Source organism: Dipodomys spectabilis, unplaced genomic scaffold (genome assembly GCF_019054845.1).
Source record: "Dipodomys spectabilis isolate Male_0828 unplaced genomic scaffold, ASM1905484v1 ptg000032l, whole genome shotgun sequence".
Lineage (NCBI taxonomy): Eukaryota > Metazoa > Chordata > Mammalia > Rodentia > Heteromyidae > Dipodomys > Dipodomys spectabilis.
Genome location: NW_024870709.1, coordinates 30,536,762 through 30,552,776, shown reverse-complemented (window position 1 = coordinate 30,552,776; position 16,015 = coordinate 30,536,762). Strand labels below are relative to the sequence as shown.

The following is a 16,015-nucleotide window of genomic DNA, read 5'->3' as shown; positions in this document are numbered from 1 at the left end:
CCCATCTTTAGTAATCCAGATCTGATGCTTTCTCCCCATATAGGACAGTAACTCTTTATAATGTTTGCAATCAGACATATAACTCCTAATATTAAAAGTATAGGCTGGGAAGGTGGCTCAGTGGTAAAGCGCTTGCCTTGCATGCTTGAGGCCCTGGGTTCAATTCCTCAGCACCCATAAGCAAAAAAAAAAAAAAAAAAAAGCCGGAAGTGGCGCTGTGGCTCAAGTGGTAGAGCACTAGCCTTGAGCTGAAGGGCTGAGGGGCAGCGCCCAGGCTCAGAGTTCAGGCCCACGACCGGACCCAAAATAAAACAAAACAAACAAACAAAAAAGTATAGCCGGGTGCCGGTGGCTCACGCCTGTCATCCTAGCTACTCAGGAGGCTGAGATCTGAGGATCGAGGTTCAAAGCCAGCCCAGGCAGGAACATCCGTGAGATTCTTATCTCCAATAAATCACTAGAAAACCGGAAGTGGTGCTATGGCTCAAGCGGTAGAGCGCTAGCCTTCAGCTGAACAGCGCAGAGACCATGCCCATGCCCAGAGTTCAAGCCCCACGACCGACCAAAAAAAAAAAAAAAAAAGTATAGCTCTTTTTTATGAGGTACCCTGATCCAACACCAGTGGATTCCTTAAAAGTTTCCTTTCTGATTTCTGAGGATAACCTTTTGAAAGTGTACACAGTCTGAGATTTTTTCCTATATGTCAATCTGTTTATTCCCTAGTAAATATCAAAGCAAAGTTTCTCTTTCATCAGTCTTCTGAAAAGTACCAAGGGGTCTCCTGGATCAATTAGCATTGCTGGTCTTTAAAAATCAATCATTCCTCTTAGTGAGTTTGAGTAAAAATGACTTAAACCAATGGAAAAATATTGATTTGTGTTTAGTTTTTCAGGAATTTTAATAAATTGAATTTGTTATAAGTAAATTACTTATATCAAATTGTGTCAGTTTCTCATCCTCATACTTTTATTCACCTTTCAAAATGATATTCATCATATATATTACCAGGAAATAGGTATAATTATAGTAGTCTTTCTTTGTTCAGTTGTATTTTAATAGTGATAAAGAAGCTTGAATCTTTGACAGGTTTTATTTGGAGCCCTGATAAACTGTTAATGTGATATTTGGTGTCTCCTGTATGGAAAGATTTTTTTTTCTGCTTTTATTCTTTAGCTTTTGCCCTTCTATTCACTTAGTAAATTTACTTGCATATCATTTCCTTGATAAGGATGTGCACATGTTGAAAGTACACTGTATACATCTATAGGATTATAATGAAATACTCTTGTACTATTGATGTATGCTAATAAAAATAGTAAAAAATATTTTCCCACATAGATGCCCTAGTAGCATAATCTTACATATAAGAAATATGTATTTTTTTCTTCTTGTTATTTTATTTCAAATGATATAACCCCTGGTGTTTTTCCTTTTAAAAAAGAGCTCTAATAGTTATATTTAAATAGATTTAGAGCTTGAGATTGACCCTATGTGACAAAAGTAGAGGCATTTAAAGGCAATTACTCTGTCCATTGGCCACGTGGGCTCCAGTAAACTTCTAAAAATGAAATGGGAAACCAGAGTTATCCCCGAAAGGACTTCATAACCCAGAAGTATTTATTTATAAGAATGTATAACAATTGTCCATACTTACTTACTTTCCTACACTTTTATAACACAAAGAAATACATTTGAGTTCATATAGGTACATTATAATTACCTTAGCTCCTTTACTCCAGTATCTTAACAAAGTCAGATGAGGACCAAAGTGTCTGAGGAGGTGTTTCTGGTACAGTTTCATTCATTTCTCTCTTTTATCATATTCTGTTCAGTATTTTTCTTAGTGACTTACATGAAAGCAAACATGCATGCTTCGTGTGTGTGTGTGTGTGTGTGTGTGTGTGTGTGTGTGTGTGTGTGTGTGTGTGTGTGCTACTTCTGGGGCTTAAATTTAAAGCCTGGCTATTGCCCCTTAGCTTTTTACTCCAGGCTGAACACTTGAACCATATTACTACTCCTATATACTTCTTGAATTCATAGTTAACCCAGACTTAGGAGGAATATATATATATATATATATATATATATATACACACACACACACATATACACACACACACACACACACACACATATATACACATACATATTGAGCATAACAGAAATAAGATGTGAAAGAGTTGTAGACCAATAGATAAGTGTAGTATAATGTACCTGATCACCATTTAAATGAAAAAACCTATATATAAGAGTACATATAATGGTAATTTATACAGAAATACTACCTATGTGGTTAAGTTGACCACAAGCTCATGATACATCAGGACTGCTAGAAACAATTAAGGAATTTATAATCAGAACAAGTTAGTCATTGTGCCAATCAACTGTGTTTGCTTAGACTAGGTCTGTCTGCAGGGAGATGAGTAGCTAGAGATCATTTAGGAGGGATGTAGACTTCCTGAAATGCATCTAGCTCATAGGAGAGTAAACATCTGGTGAGGGGGTCATTGTTGGAAGTGAGGACCATTCCCTGAAAGACAGAACACTTTGAACTGAGTGAAAACATAACAGAAAGGCTATGATGTGGTATCAGGAATTCCAGAAGGTACAACTTGGATCAGTAGAAGATAGATACAGCTAGCTCACAGTGAGCATGTTGGGCTATTTTCACAAGAAAAAGGCCGACAGCTTACATTTTTTAGTCATTTATTTGTATAAAGGTGTTCAGAGAAGTCAAGTATTAAGAAGCCATTACCGATGCCATAAGGATTCTGGACAACTGAAACAACAGCCCGGAGTTGCTCAAGATAAGCCTGGGCTCTAACTTCTAGGTTTACCTAGCATCTGCCCTACAAAGAGTGGGTTGCGCACCATGAAATTCAAAGCTTTCCTTGAAAGTGGAGTTTGGGGACACAGAACTTCATGGGAGATTGGTTATTCAAGTAATAAGGAGGCATAACAGCTGCTTAGCCAGTGGCATTGGACCAGTGTTTCCATGGCTGGAGATTGGCCACTCATACCTTCCTTTGCTTGGACACCAGTCTTTGGTCCAGGTAGATTTAATGTTGGTAATATTGAATCCAGTACATCCTGGTTGGCAAGTTGAGTTTCTGTAGATATGCACAGCATTAGGTACAGCAACTCAGAAAGGAATCTAAGCATGAAGTGGATTAATGACAGGTAGATTTGTCTTTGGAAAAGTCTAGATCACACAAGAAGTTATTCTTTGGGGAGGAATTTTGCCTAGATGATTTCTAGGGTCTCTTTTACAGAAGATTTTATAAGCCTTTAATTCTCAGAGTTTTACATATTATTTAATTAGTATGGACAGGTTAATGTATAGACAGGGCATTTGATCTTAGGAGGCACAAAACCGCTCATTTCTTTGGCTTTGAATTCTTTAGCTTTTTAGTAAAGAAATAACTCTCAGATTTACACTGGCACTAAATCTCTGCATGTTAGGACAAAAGAAGGGAGTAATTTGGCCACTAGTGAAAGTACTCAAAGGGAGACAGTGGAAAATGGTTGGAAAAACTCTGTTCTTCACTAGTAGAACTTAAGTGTAAACTTCCATCTTGGGAAAGAGCCCAGTGAGATGAATTGGAGGCATCTTGCTTTTCCCAGAGTAGTATGATTCTTCTCAAATTATCTAAGGCCATTGGCTTGAAGTCTGATGCTGAATACTTATGTACTACTATGGGGCAGTCTTCATTTTTTAGAGCTTGTTCACTATGTTCTCATACCCCATCTACATAGAGAGGGTAATAATCTGAGAAAAGGTCTTGTTTATAAACTGTGTACCTTGAGTATGTGCTAATGAGTTTTAAAATATTATGTAATGAAATCATTTAATATTTCCAACTTGGATGTACATTTTGAATTAGCCAAATATGGATTTAAATTTCAGCAGTGTCATTTACCAGTCAAGGACCTTCTGAAGTTATCTAAGTCTCATTAGTCACCACTGTCAATTGGCAATTCTCTCACAGGTGTTGTGAGAATGAAAACAAAACTATGTTTATTTTAAACACAAAAACACTCAGTAACATTTCTAAAATATTTGTAAAGCAGCAGTGATTATAGTACAAATGAATGACAAGTAGACAGAGTGACCATTTGAGATTCAGCACAGGCAACTTTAGAAAAATGATCGGGAAGTCACTTGTTTACATACAGCTAAATAAGCTGAGAGAATGACTGTCATAGTTACAAACACCAGGGTAACACATCATCCCCAGAGTTGGTGGCTTAATAATAAAAGTAACCATTTATTATCTCCCAGTTTCAATGATTGATAGTTTGAGAGCAGCCCCACTAAGCTTGGGGCTTAGTGTTTCTCAGAAAGGTACTGACAGATTTTGACTGGGGATCCTGGTGCTTGAGTAGAGCTAGAAGACCCAAATCCAGCTGGGCTCCGGTGGCTCACGCCTGTAATCCTAGCTACTCAGGAGGCTAAGATCTAAGGATCGCAGTTCAAAGCCAGGGCAGGTAGGAAAGTCTGTGAGACTCTTACCTTCAATAAACCAGTAGAAAACTGGAAGTGATGCAGTGGCTCAAGTGATAGAGTGCTCGCCTTGAGCTGAAGAGCTGAGGGACAGCGCCCAAGCCCAGAGTTCAAGCCCCACGACTGACCAAAAACAAAACAAAAAAAAAGACCCAAATCCATGGTGTCTGCTCACATGACTTGCACGCATCTATCCGAATATTTTTGTGACATATGGTGTGGGCCTCCAGCACAGCGAGCAATTCAAGAGAACAAAATGGAAGTTGCAAACTTCCAAAGTTGCAATCTCCAAAGTTAGCTTCCATGACCCCTACAGCACTGTCTTGGTCACACATGTCAGCCTGGAATCAGCATGGAGAGTAACACATCAAGACATGCATAGCAGGATGCAAACCCTCCCTCACTGGGAGACTTCTAGGAGAGTGGGTTTCTAAAACTAAACTCTGTCTAAACTCTACTGTCTTTTATTCCTACTTTGGTCATTACAGTCCTCTCTTCCTGAAAGGTAGGAATAAAGGACTATAGAGTTTAGAGCATGATAATTGGGAAGAAATTAGTTAGAAGGGGGTAGATTAGCTGGGCCTGGAGCAGTGTGATAAGGGGAAAGTGGCTATCTGGAGAATGGAGTGACTTTCAAGCAATAGTCATCGCTTGATTTAGATTTTTAAGACATCAGTTCTGCCTGCTGAGTGGAGAATTGATTTTATGGGACAAGAAAGGAGGAACGAAGGTTAGGTAGGCTAGAGAGCATTACTGTATTCTAGAGGAGAAATGACAATGGCTTTATGTCAGGGAGTGATGTCAGGGCGTGTCTAGGTGCAGAGAGATTGGGTGTGGAGGGAGAGAGAAAGAAGGAGGAGGAAGAGAGAAAAGGAGAGAGGGGAGAGTAGAACAGAGGTCTTTGAGGTTTTATACCTGGGCAAAACAAGGGAATGAGGGATGTGCAAGTACAAGAATTAGGAGTAATGGTTGATGGTGTTTTCTTCACTTTATTCTGGACACACTAAGAAGGTCTGTTTGATCTAGCTGGCAGCATACCAGCTAGAATATTCTTGATCTCACCTCATTATGTATTGTAAGGCATTAGGGACTATAACTCTTTTATAGTATGATTAACTCAGGTAAATCCTCATAATTTAAAAAATAAAATAATTATAATAGTATACAATGAAATTGATTCATAGACTAATTTGCTGCATTAATAAAAGCTTAGATCTGTCATTGTCTCATAGTTTTTTCCCCCAACTTAAAAAATGTTAAATTATACTTGATAATAGCCTACACTTTTGGACAAATGAGTAAATGTAGAAGTTGAATGGTGATAAAAGTTTAAATTTTTCTAAATTGTTTTGATTAAACGAGTCACTCAAAATGCTTTGTTAGGACTGGGAATGTGGCTTAGTGATAGAGTGCTTGTGTCACATGCATGAAGCCCTGGATTCAATTCCTCAGTACCACATACACAGAAAAAGCCAGAACTTGCACTGTAGCTGAATTGGTAGAGTACTAGCCTTGAGCAAAAGAACTCAAGGACAATGCCCAGGCCCTGAGTTCAAGCCCCATGAGTGGCAAAAAAAAAAAAAAAAAAATGCAATGTTATACTTTACTTGTGTAACAAAGTCTTGAAAGTTATTTAGTGTTTCTTCATATTTTTTAAATTCTCCAGAAGGTAATATTTTACCCAAAATAGAAAAATTTAAAAATACTGCAACAGTATAGCATTAGATATGGCAAAAAGTCAAATAACTAAAAGCTTCTGTTTCCATGTCATCTTTTTTTGTGTTCTTGCAATCCACTAGTCCCCAAAGGAGAACCTTTGTTGGTACTTCCAGATTCCTTCTACATTTACATGCTCACCTATATTCATGCACAAACACACAGACACAATTTTTCTAATTATTAAATTTTATGTAGCTTACTTTATTCACTTGTATCTTGGAGATTTGTCATTGCCAAGTATATTGTGTAGTATTCTGGTTTATTTAAATGTATTTTTTATTAATATACATGGATAATTTTAGGTTTTAAATTGTTATAAACATTGCTAAAATGGACATGCCTGGAAGCATTTGGATACATTGGATTTGAATAATAAATAGTTGGATTATATGTTTATGCTCATATGCAGTTATTTTATAGAATGATGATAGATATAATGTATAGAAGCCATTTGCATAATTAGATTTGGTAGCTGTTGTTAATTCCCCTCTAAGAAGTGAGAACTAGGGGCTGGGAAAGTGGCTCAGTGGTAGGGTGCTTGCCTTGCATGCCTTAGGCCCTGGGTTTGATTCCTCAGCACCACATAAGCAAAAAGAAAAAAGCTGGAAGTGGTGCTGTGGCTCAAGTGGTAGAGCGCTAGCCTTGAGCTGAAGAGCTGAGGGACTGCACCCAGGCCCAGAGTTCAGGCCCCATGACTGGACCCGCCCCCCCCCCCCCAAAAAAAAAAGAAGTGAGAACTAGTCTATTCCCACACTGGCAGTGTGAAAGTCTACTTCTCATAACATGCCAAAGTAGTACTTGAAATAAACAATAGTTTCTTTTGAAAAATTTTGCCTTTCTAAATGGCAAAAAAATTATATTGTTTTAATTTTCATAGACTCTACAATTTTTAGCTCTTTTAGAAAGAAAGAATCCAAGGTAGTCATTACACATAACAAAAATATTTGAATGGAATTTTGTTGATGGAAGGTATAGGAAAGTAGAAGGTGAAATATGTAAATATGAGAAAAAGTGTAGGCCTGAAATATCAGATATTGGAATGTAGAAATAAGGCAAAAAATAAAATACAATAAGGTAAAATACAAACTAAAAATGCAAACAGAGGCTACAGTTTAGGGTTGTGAGCCAGGGCAGATAATTTTGGAAGAAGGATTTAGCCACTGAGATACTGCATGCAGCCTAAGAGAAGACATAAACTTTGCATTGTAAAGCAATATGCAGATGATCTGAGACCAGGATATCTCACAAATACACCCATTTTATCTCTGTTATTTAAATTAAGTACTAGTGAAGAGTTGGCACCTTTTGTGCCTCTTTACTGTCTGTAAAAATTCTTTAGTAATTTAACTTAGATCATCTTTGAAGAAATATTAGTCAAACAAGCTACCCTTGATTTTATTTTGATTGTAAAATATGATTTGATCTAAAATGATTCAAACTAGGCAAAGTAAGTGATTAAGATGTGGTTTTTGAAAACAAATAATTTCAGGATATAGTGACCAGTAATTGTATACTTTAAAACTTAGGTTTTACTGTTTTTTAAATGTAATAGACTAATTTGGATTCCTCATAGATGAGACTTACATGGATAATGTTCTTTGTACAAGAAAATCAAGGAAACAAGCTAATAATTACTTTACCTTAGATTTTTATGGGTATTTCTTTCCTGTAGTATAGTCTTCTCTGAAAATGCACCTTAGAGTTAGCAATAACAAATACAGTTAGTTGGACACTGTTAGGTGGAAATTTTTCTTAAACTATTGAGGTAGAGGAATACAGGATGCCATTTATTTTGTTGCTGCTGTTTCTTTGTTTTCCTTTTATTATGGTTAAGCCATACTTAGGGTCTGGAGTATGTTAGTTAAGCAGTTTGTCAGTGACCCATACCACCAGCTAGAACAGTTATTTATTTATTTATGTATTTGTTTATTATTTAGCTACTTAAAAAAGAATGTTGAGAGTTTCTACAGATTCTTCAGGTTCTTAGAAGAAAAGTACTTCATCCAGCAACTCACTTCATTTTCTTTTTGGGGGGAGGGGAGGGGTCTGGTCATGGGGCCTGAACTCTGGGCCTAGGCACTGTCCCTGAGCTCTTCATCTCAAGGCTAGCGCTCTACCACTTGAGCCACAGTGCCACTTCCGGCTTTTTTTCTTTTTTGCTTATGTGGTGCTGAGGAATCGAACTCAGGGCCTCATGCATGCAAGGCAAGCGCTCTACGACTGAGCCTCCTTCCCAGCCCCTCATTTTATTTTCTTATCCCCAGTATATTTCTTCTTGAGACACAGGTTGGGTGTAATTAGTTAATAATGCTCATAACACATATTAAGTACTTGCTGTGAACTATCTTGTTTTATGTTCCTTCACTGTATTTATATTTCTACTTCTGGTAACGACCTGATGAGATATGTAGCAGTGTTACCACCCATTTAGAGATGAGGAAAGGAGTCATAGGAAACACTTAGTCTCCCAGTATTGTAAGAGCCACATCCCAGCTTTGACCCTAGCCAGATGGACTCTAGGCAGTCAAACTCAACATTTGATCCTGAAGTGCTTCTGCCTTGAGTATATCTGCTAGCGCTTTGTTAAGATAAAAAAGAGAATCTTCAGTAAGCAAACTGTAAATAAACTCCAGCTTAAAAAAAAACATTTAAAATTATGTATGAACTGTGTATACCAGCAATCAGTGAAAATTTCCATTACCACTTAAATTGTTTGGAAGTCAGAACATATAAAAGCAATTCTAGACCAGGTCATAATTTAAAGGTGATTGCTTTAAATTCTAGAGGTTGCAAACCTTTTCTTTTTAAAGGGCCTGAGAATAAACACATGGACACATTCGGTCTGTTCATATATTCTCAGGTTTTTTGTTTATGTTTTTTTTTTTTCTCTCAGTTTTAAAACTCATAAACATGGAGAATCCTTTCTTAAGTCCGAGGGTACATCCTAAGAAGCCAGCACCTTAGTTTTAGCCCCTGGGATGCATTTTACTATAGCTTATGTCAATTTAGGAACATATGGATTGACTCCCCTCCCAACAAACATGTCTTTTTATGCATGTTAAAACACTTTGGCTTCAAGAAATGATCTACAGATCTTCACTTGCTTCTCGTTCCCACTGTGATACCTGTATTGAAGTAATCCAGTAAAAAGCAGAGCCCATGACATATTATACTTTATTATGGCAATTACCTCATGGGACTGTGGAGCTGATGAATTTCCACAGTCTGCACACTGGAGTTCTAGCAGTTCAGCCCTTACTCCAAAGGCCTGAGAACCCAGGGGCAGATGGAGCCATTTGCATTCTGAGGATAAAGGATCAAGAACAAGGGCAGAGAGAAGATGAAGAAAGCTGCCTGTGTAAATTCTAGAGTACAGACTCCTGAGAACCTATGTCCTATGTCCTATAGGAGGAGATATTTGATGTTACAGCTGAAGCAGAAGTTGAGTTAGTCTTCCTCCACCTTTTCGTTCTCTCCTGAATTAGATTAGACCAGTCATATTGATGAGGGTGATCTTTTTTTGCAGGTTTCCTTTCTCAAATGTCAATCCATTTCAGAAACAGCTTTGGGGACACAGCCACATATAACCTTCTACCAGCTATCTTGACCTCCCTTTAGTCTAGTCAAGTTGATATGTAAAATTCGCCATGGTATAAATCTTTTAACATTGAAAATATTTATAAAGAGAGTGAGTGGTAAGTAAGTACTGGTGGCTTCTGCCTGTGATCCGAGCTGAGATCTGATTATTGTGGTTCAAAGCCAGCACTGGCAGCAAAGTCCATAAGACTCTTATCTCCAGTTAAATACGGAAAAAGCCAGAAGTGGACCTGTGACTCAAGTGGTAGAGCGTTAGCCTTGAACAGAAGGCTCAAGGGCAGCACCCAGGCCCAGAGTTCAACTCTAGGACTGGCAAAAAGGAAAAAAAAAAGAAAGAAAGTGAAAAACTCTGAGTCTTATAGGGTATGGGGCAAAAATATAGTTATGTGTAGATAAAGATATGTAAATGCCAGGCATGGAGGCTTATACCTGTAATCTCAGCTATGCGGGAGAACCTACATGGAAAAAAATGTTTGGGACCATAATTCAAATGGTAGAGAGCTTGCCTAGCAACTGTGATACCCTCTGTTCAAAATCTCACTAACCTTTCTCAAATAAGAGGAGGAGATATACAGAGCTTTGGGTTTTCTCAAACAGAATATAACTCTGGAATATTTCTTTCCACAATGATAGCAAGCAATTTTTTAAAATCCTGATTCTAAGAATTCCCTGTAGCAGATGCACATAGATTCATCCACGTTTATAGAGTTTTTTCACCTAGACTTTGCTCTCTGTGAGTTTACGGACATGTGCCTTTATTCCTTTTCCTTTTGCTTTGATAGTTCTTCACTTCCACTGAAACAATAGGCCTTGAAAGTAAGTTTTTTGAATAATGAAGTAGAAAGTGTGCTTTATGTGGTTTTAAATTCTGTATTAAATGTGTGTTTCTGAGAGTTCAGTAAGAAATAATTGCTTGGAGACTTGGAGAAGCAGTTTACCCAATGTCAGTGACAAATCTGAGTAAGAGAATTGTGCATGTTAATAAAATGATTTCACAATGGAACAGTAGCATGTATTTTTTTTAAAGAAAATTATCTCATTTTATATGTATAAATGAACACGTGTGTGGGCAGAGATTTTCTCAGCTCACCCCTAAAGTTCCCTTACAAAAAGTAAAATTACAAAGAATTAAAAGGCAAAGGATTTCTTTTCTTTTTTTTTTTTTGGGTCCGGCTGTGGGACTTGAACTCTGGGCCTGGGTGCTGTCCCTCAGCTCTTCAGCTCAAGGCTAGCGCTTTACCACTTGAGCCACAGTGCCACTTCCAGCTTTTTTCTTTTTGCTTATGTGGTGCTGAGGAATCGAACTCAGGGCCTCAGGCATGCAAGGCAAGCGCTCTACCACTGAGCCACTTTCCCAGCCCCAAAGGATTTCTTTAGAGGTATGAAGTTGGCTAATTTGCCAGCTGGATATAACTTACGTGATAAATCTTTCTTAGCAATTATTTATCTCTCCAGTGTATAGTTTTACCCAAAGAATCTTCTCTTATGACTTGATGATGTTCTTTTTTTTTCTTTGTAGAAAGTATCTCTATGTCACATCTTCCTTTAAAGGTGTATTTAAAAATGAAGTAAAAAAGGCGGAAGAAGCAGTAAAGATCGGTATGTGATTATTTGAAGTTCACATCATTATTGTTTATTCACTCAGCAGATTCTAATTGCTCACTTATTCTTAGACATGCGCTGCTCTAGGCATTGTGGACATCAAGTGTAATTCCTACCTCAAAGGAATCTCTTTACACATTTTCTCCATGTCAAAGTTGGTTTAATCATATGACTTCCTGTTTGAAGTCTGATCCTGATCATAGTTGTAATTAATCAGTTCATCTTTGGGATCCTTCTTGTCATGATGATGTGTTAGCTCCTAGTCAAGACCAGCATTGACCTACTTTAAGTAGGGTGCTGTCCACATTTGCTTTTCCCATAGCAGAGACAAGGCTGTGCCCTTTCCCAGTCTTCTGGGAGGAGCAGGAGTGCCTTCATTTTGGAGCATTTTCAGTCAGCCAAAGGTTGACTTACACGTGTGAATTTATAAGTGTAAACTTATGTCCTATAAATTGTCATGGCCCCGAGGGATCTCAACAGAAAGAAGATTTACAATGCAAAAAACTACAAAAAAGAGAACATAGGGTTGTCTGAGATTATTATCCTTATTGGTTATGGCTCCAAGTATAGAAAACACACCCCCAAAAATTGCCTGCAAGGATTTCACTGCATTATAACTGTTGCCTCTGCTTCCAGCTGAACTTGAGTTGAAAGAAGCACAAATCAAAACAAGCCAGCCTAACATGATTTCTTTGCCTTCTGCCAAGGTAGGACATGTAAAGAATCATCTTCTTAAATGGCTGACAGTGTCATTAACTTTTCCCAGGGCCTAGTTGTCTCTTACCATTTGCTTCCTAAACTTGTAAGCACAGGTGACCTCAGAAGATTAAGTTGTTTTTATCACAGGTAAATAGACTAGATAGATGAATGTAGAGAAAGAGGAAAGCCAACAAGAGGGCCTGGGGAGTGCAAAGAAGAACAGAACGTGTGGTAAATTTGGAACAGTGCAAAAGAGCATTGCAACAAATTTCCTTGAAAAGGAAAGTAATGCAAGAAAGGAAGAGAATAATGAAAAGCTAGCAGATTAAAAACAAAATCTAGCCTAGCAAGTCTCCTTGAAAATATCTATTCAAATTACAGCTCTTCATGTGTGCACATAAATGGCAAAGGCAAGAAGAAGAGTAATAAGCAATCTTGCTTTCTAGAACTAGGAATTACATTCCATAATTATGAATATTAATATCAGTGCTTCAGGCTTCCAAAGCTCTTTTCTTATGAGTTGCTTCATACAGTTCATAAACATTCTCTATAATCCTTGCAATATACCCATGATTAAGACAGAACTATTATTATTAATTATAACATTGCAGCTAAGAGAAAAAGACTATTGCTGCAGGGTATATATTATAAGTTTGCTAACTTTCACCAAAAATATGGCAAATCATGGGCAGCATATTTATTTGTTGCTGTACAAAAAGATGAGCAGGAAAAGGCTTCCTTTTATCCCCTTCCATAGAGTAAATATATGAACCTTACTCAATAATTTGCACATAAACTTTCCAAGGACCAGGGCTGTGTCTGACAGTCTTCTGCCTAACAGGCATGTGTAAGGAATGAAATCAGAGTAATGTGTGTAATATCCCAAATCGAAGCTAAATCATGACTTTCTCCAGACTCTTACTTTCTGCTTTTTACTTATTTTTAAGCTAAAGGTAAACCTATCTTATTGTTATTGATTTTTTTATGTTTTAACTTTCTTTCCCCCTATTTTGTCTCTAAGAAATCAATACCCTTTGCCTACTCTATTTGAGAGTGGAGGGAGACATTGTTTCTAATAGGTCACACTGTTGCTTTCTTCTTGCCTTAGCCTGCTGCTCTCAATGTCTCTTTGGTGGGTGCGCTCAGTGCCCTTCCAGGAAAGGTGGGCCTGGCTTTGAGCAGCTTGCTTTGTTGTTCTGAAGAACCCTCGTCCACTTTCATGCAAAGAAGAGGGCAGAGCAGAATGACCTGGACTTTTGACCTGTTAAATGCTCCTAGGCAGTAGAATTTGAAATGAAAATACTTACCCACTATTTCTCGTGTTCTTTTACTTAAAAGACAGTGAAATGGTATTCTGTCAGTGTTGTCTCCATCAAAAGAGGTCCCTGTCTTTCACCTAAGTGGGTGAAACTTACTCAAAGTCTATTCTTATTTGTAAAGACAGTAGTAACAAGTTATTCCTTTTCTGTCTGGCTAGAGCTTAATAAGGTAGTGAGACAATGTATCAAATTAAAGTGTAGATTAGGGAGACTATTGGCTGGCATTGGGGCTTTTCTAAAGGAAAAAAGAAACCCAAGCATCCCATAATAGAAAGGTTTGGGGGGTACTAGGAAGAAGTATCCAGAACTTTGTACCAAGGAGGCTGTTTTTTTTGACTGCTAATGAAATTTACTAATTACTTGATCTTTTAAAATTATGCCATACATTTGAGCATCTGTTGTTTTCACAGACAAAACTTAAAGCCCAGATAAATTGGACAAGTCACCCAGATCTTTATATTGTTTGTTGCAAAGTCACTTTACCAGTAAAGGGAATAAAAATTCTCTTTTAAAGGCAGAGAAGAATTTGAATATATGTCAGAAGAGAACAGAGGGTAGAGATTTGATTTGTCTTCTTAACTCTTGAGTGTCTACCAGAACCTATGGAGTGTCAGCTGTGGTCAGTTGTGTTAGGCAGTGTGAGTTCTTATTGTTACTCTTGAACTGTCTAGATAATAAAATAGCTCACCTTTGCTGATCCAATAGTTTTATTTTCTCTCTTGACCAAATGCACTTCTCCAGAATGTGTTACAGAAAGCTTTGGAAGATGTAGAAGCAAAGCGTAAGAATCTTAAAGAGAAACAGAGGTAAGACAGAAGATTTTCTCTATACCAGGACCCTCTGTGCTGCATTAAAACAAATTCTGATTTCTAAGTAGGCAGCGTTCATGGTCATGGTGATGGCTTCTCTTTTGGCTTGTAACATCTCATTATGTCAATCCTAGCAGAGTCGTGTTTCTCCAACTGAGATAAGGGATATCAGATGTTTATAAAGCATATAGTGGCAAGTGTACACATGGGTAGGATGCAAAGAGAAATGTTGGGCAGTTTAGGTGACAATATCTAGATGAGGTGATCTGCCCATAGGATCACCAAACAAATTCACTGTACTTTTTCATTTAAATCCTGAAGGGTTGGTTCTAGTTTCCTCTTGTATATGGTAGATTAAAGTTTAACATAGGAAATAATATTCCAAATAACTGTATCACTTACATCTAATTAAGTGACACTATGTTGGAAATGAACTATATAACTTGGGAGAGGAGGGGTGGGGTCAGGAGGGGAAAAAATGGGTAAAAATATGGGAGGGGTGACACTATTCAAAAAGAAATGTACTCAGGGCTGGGAAGGTCGCTCAGTGGTAGTGCTTGTCTTGCATGCATGAGGCCCTGGGTTCGATTCCTCAGTACCACATAAGCAGAAAAAACCAGAGGTGGTGCTGTGGCTCAAGTGGTAGAACACTAGCCCTGAGCTGAAGAGCTGAGGTACAGTGCCCAGGCCCAGAGTTAAGGCCCCATGATGGACCAAAAAACAAAAAAGGAAATAAAAGAAATGTACTCATTACCTGATTTACATAACTGTAACCCCTCTATACATCACCTTTACAATAAAAAATACCATTAAAAAATAAAAATAGCAAGACTCTGTTAACAAAAAAAATCCCAAATATTTACATATGAAGTTGATTTGTTTTTCAACTCACAAAATACCAGACAAGTTAAACTGAAAATAATCACTGCTGCCCAGGAGAGACTTTGGAAATGGTGATATCTCTTGTTGAGAGAGTTTTTATAGGAGAGAATAATTAAATTTGGGCGCTTTGCTCAGTTCTTAGCCACCTCCTGTTTCTTCAGATCCTGCTAATTCTCAAGTTCTGTTTTATACTTTCAGTGGAAAGTCATTTAATACATAGTGTGGAAGGACAGAGTCAGAAAGACAGGAGTTCATATCTATTGCCCTAGTAAACTTGTTTTATTGGTTTTATTTACCTCCAATTTTTGGGAAAGGTTAGAAAGAAAGCTAAAGAATATCTTTGGCTCATTTTAATCTATGTAGCGCATTTATAAACTTGAGAACTTTCTGCAAGGTAGACATGACATCTAGTATTGGAAATACCTGAAAGTTTGTAAGTGATAAATTTTCATAAAAATAACATGGTGATGTATGTACTGTATCAGACTACTTAATAGTTCAGAACTCTTGGTGTTTTCTGATTTATGTGAATTTAAATTGGCGGACTTGGCTTCTGAATCAATAAGAGCTTGTGTTTGACTGGTATAGTTGTGTTTTTCTTTTTTACATTATATTAATGCAGAATACTTGGTTGGAAAGAGATATTATCCAATATATCCATATATACATACCATCCTGGATATATCAATCCTTCAATGCTTATCTTCTGGGTTTAATAATTAGCAGTGTTAGACCTATTATTTTGATTCAATGAAAAATTGTTTGTTTTTGTCAGTCATGGTGCTTGAACTCAGGGCCTGAACACTGTACCTGAGCTCATTTTACTCAAGGGTAGTACTCTACCACTTTTTTGGGGGGGGGGGGAAGGGAGTCCGGTTGTGGGG

The 16,015-nt window shown here is 37.6% G+C and overlaps 1 protein-coding gene across 1 annotated transcript in view; it reads left to right on the top strand.

The window, feature by feature from the left end:
• The window catches only part of Morc1 (MORC family CW-type zinc finger 1), a 133,238-nt gene that overhangs the window by 30,385 nt on the left and 86,838 nt on the right, over window positions 1–16,015 (top strand). The window contains exons 9-11 of the mRNA XM_042676862.1: window positions 11,340–11,419; window positions 12,059–12,129; window positions 14,182–14,246. Of these exons, the coding sequence (XP_042532796.1) occupies window positions 11,340–11,419; window positions 12,059–12,129; window positions 14,182–14,246 (216 nt within the window). The remainder of the gene's footprint in view (window positions 1–11,339; window positions 11,420–12,058; window positions 12,130–14,181; window positions 14,247–16,015) is intronic.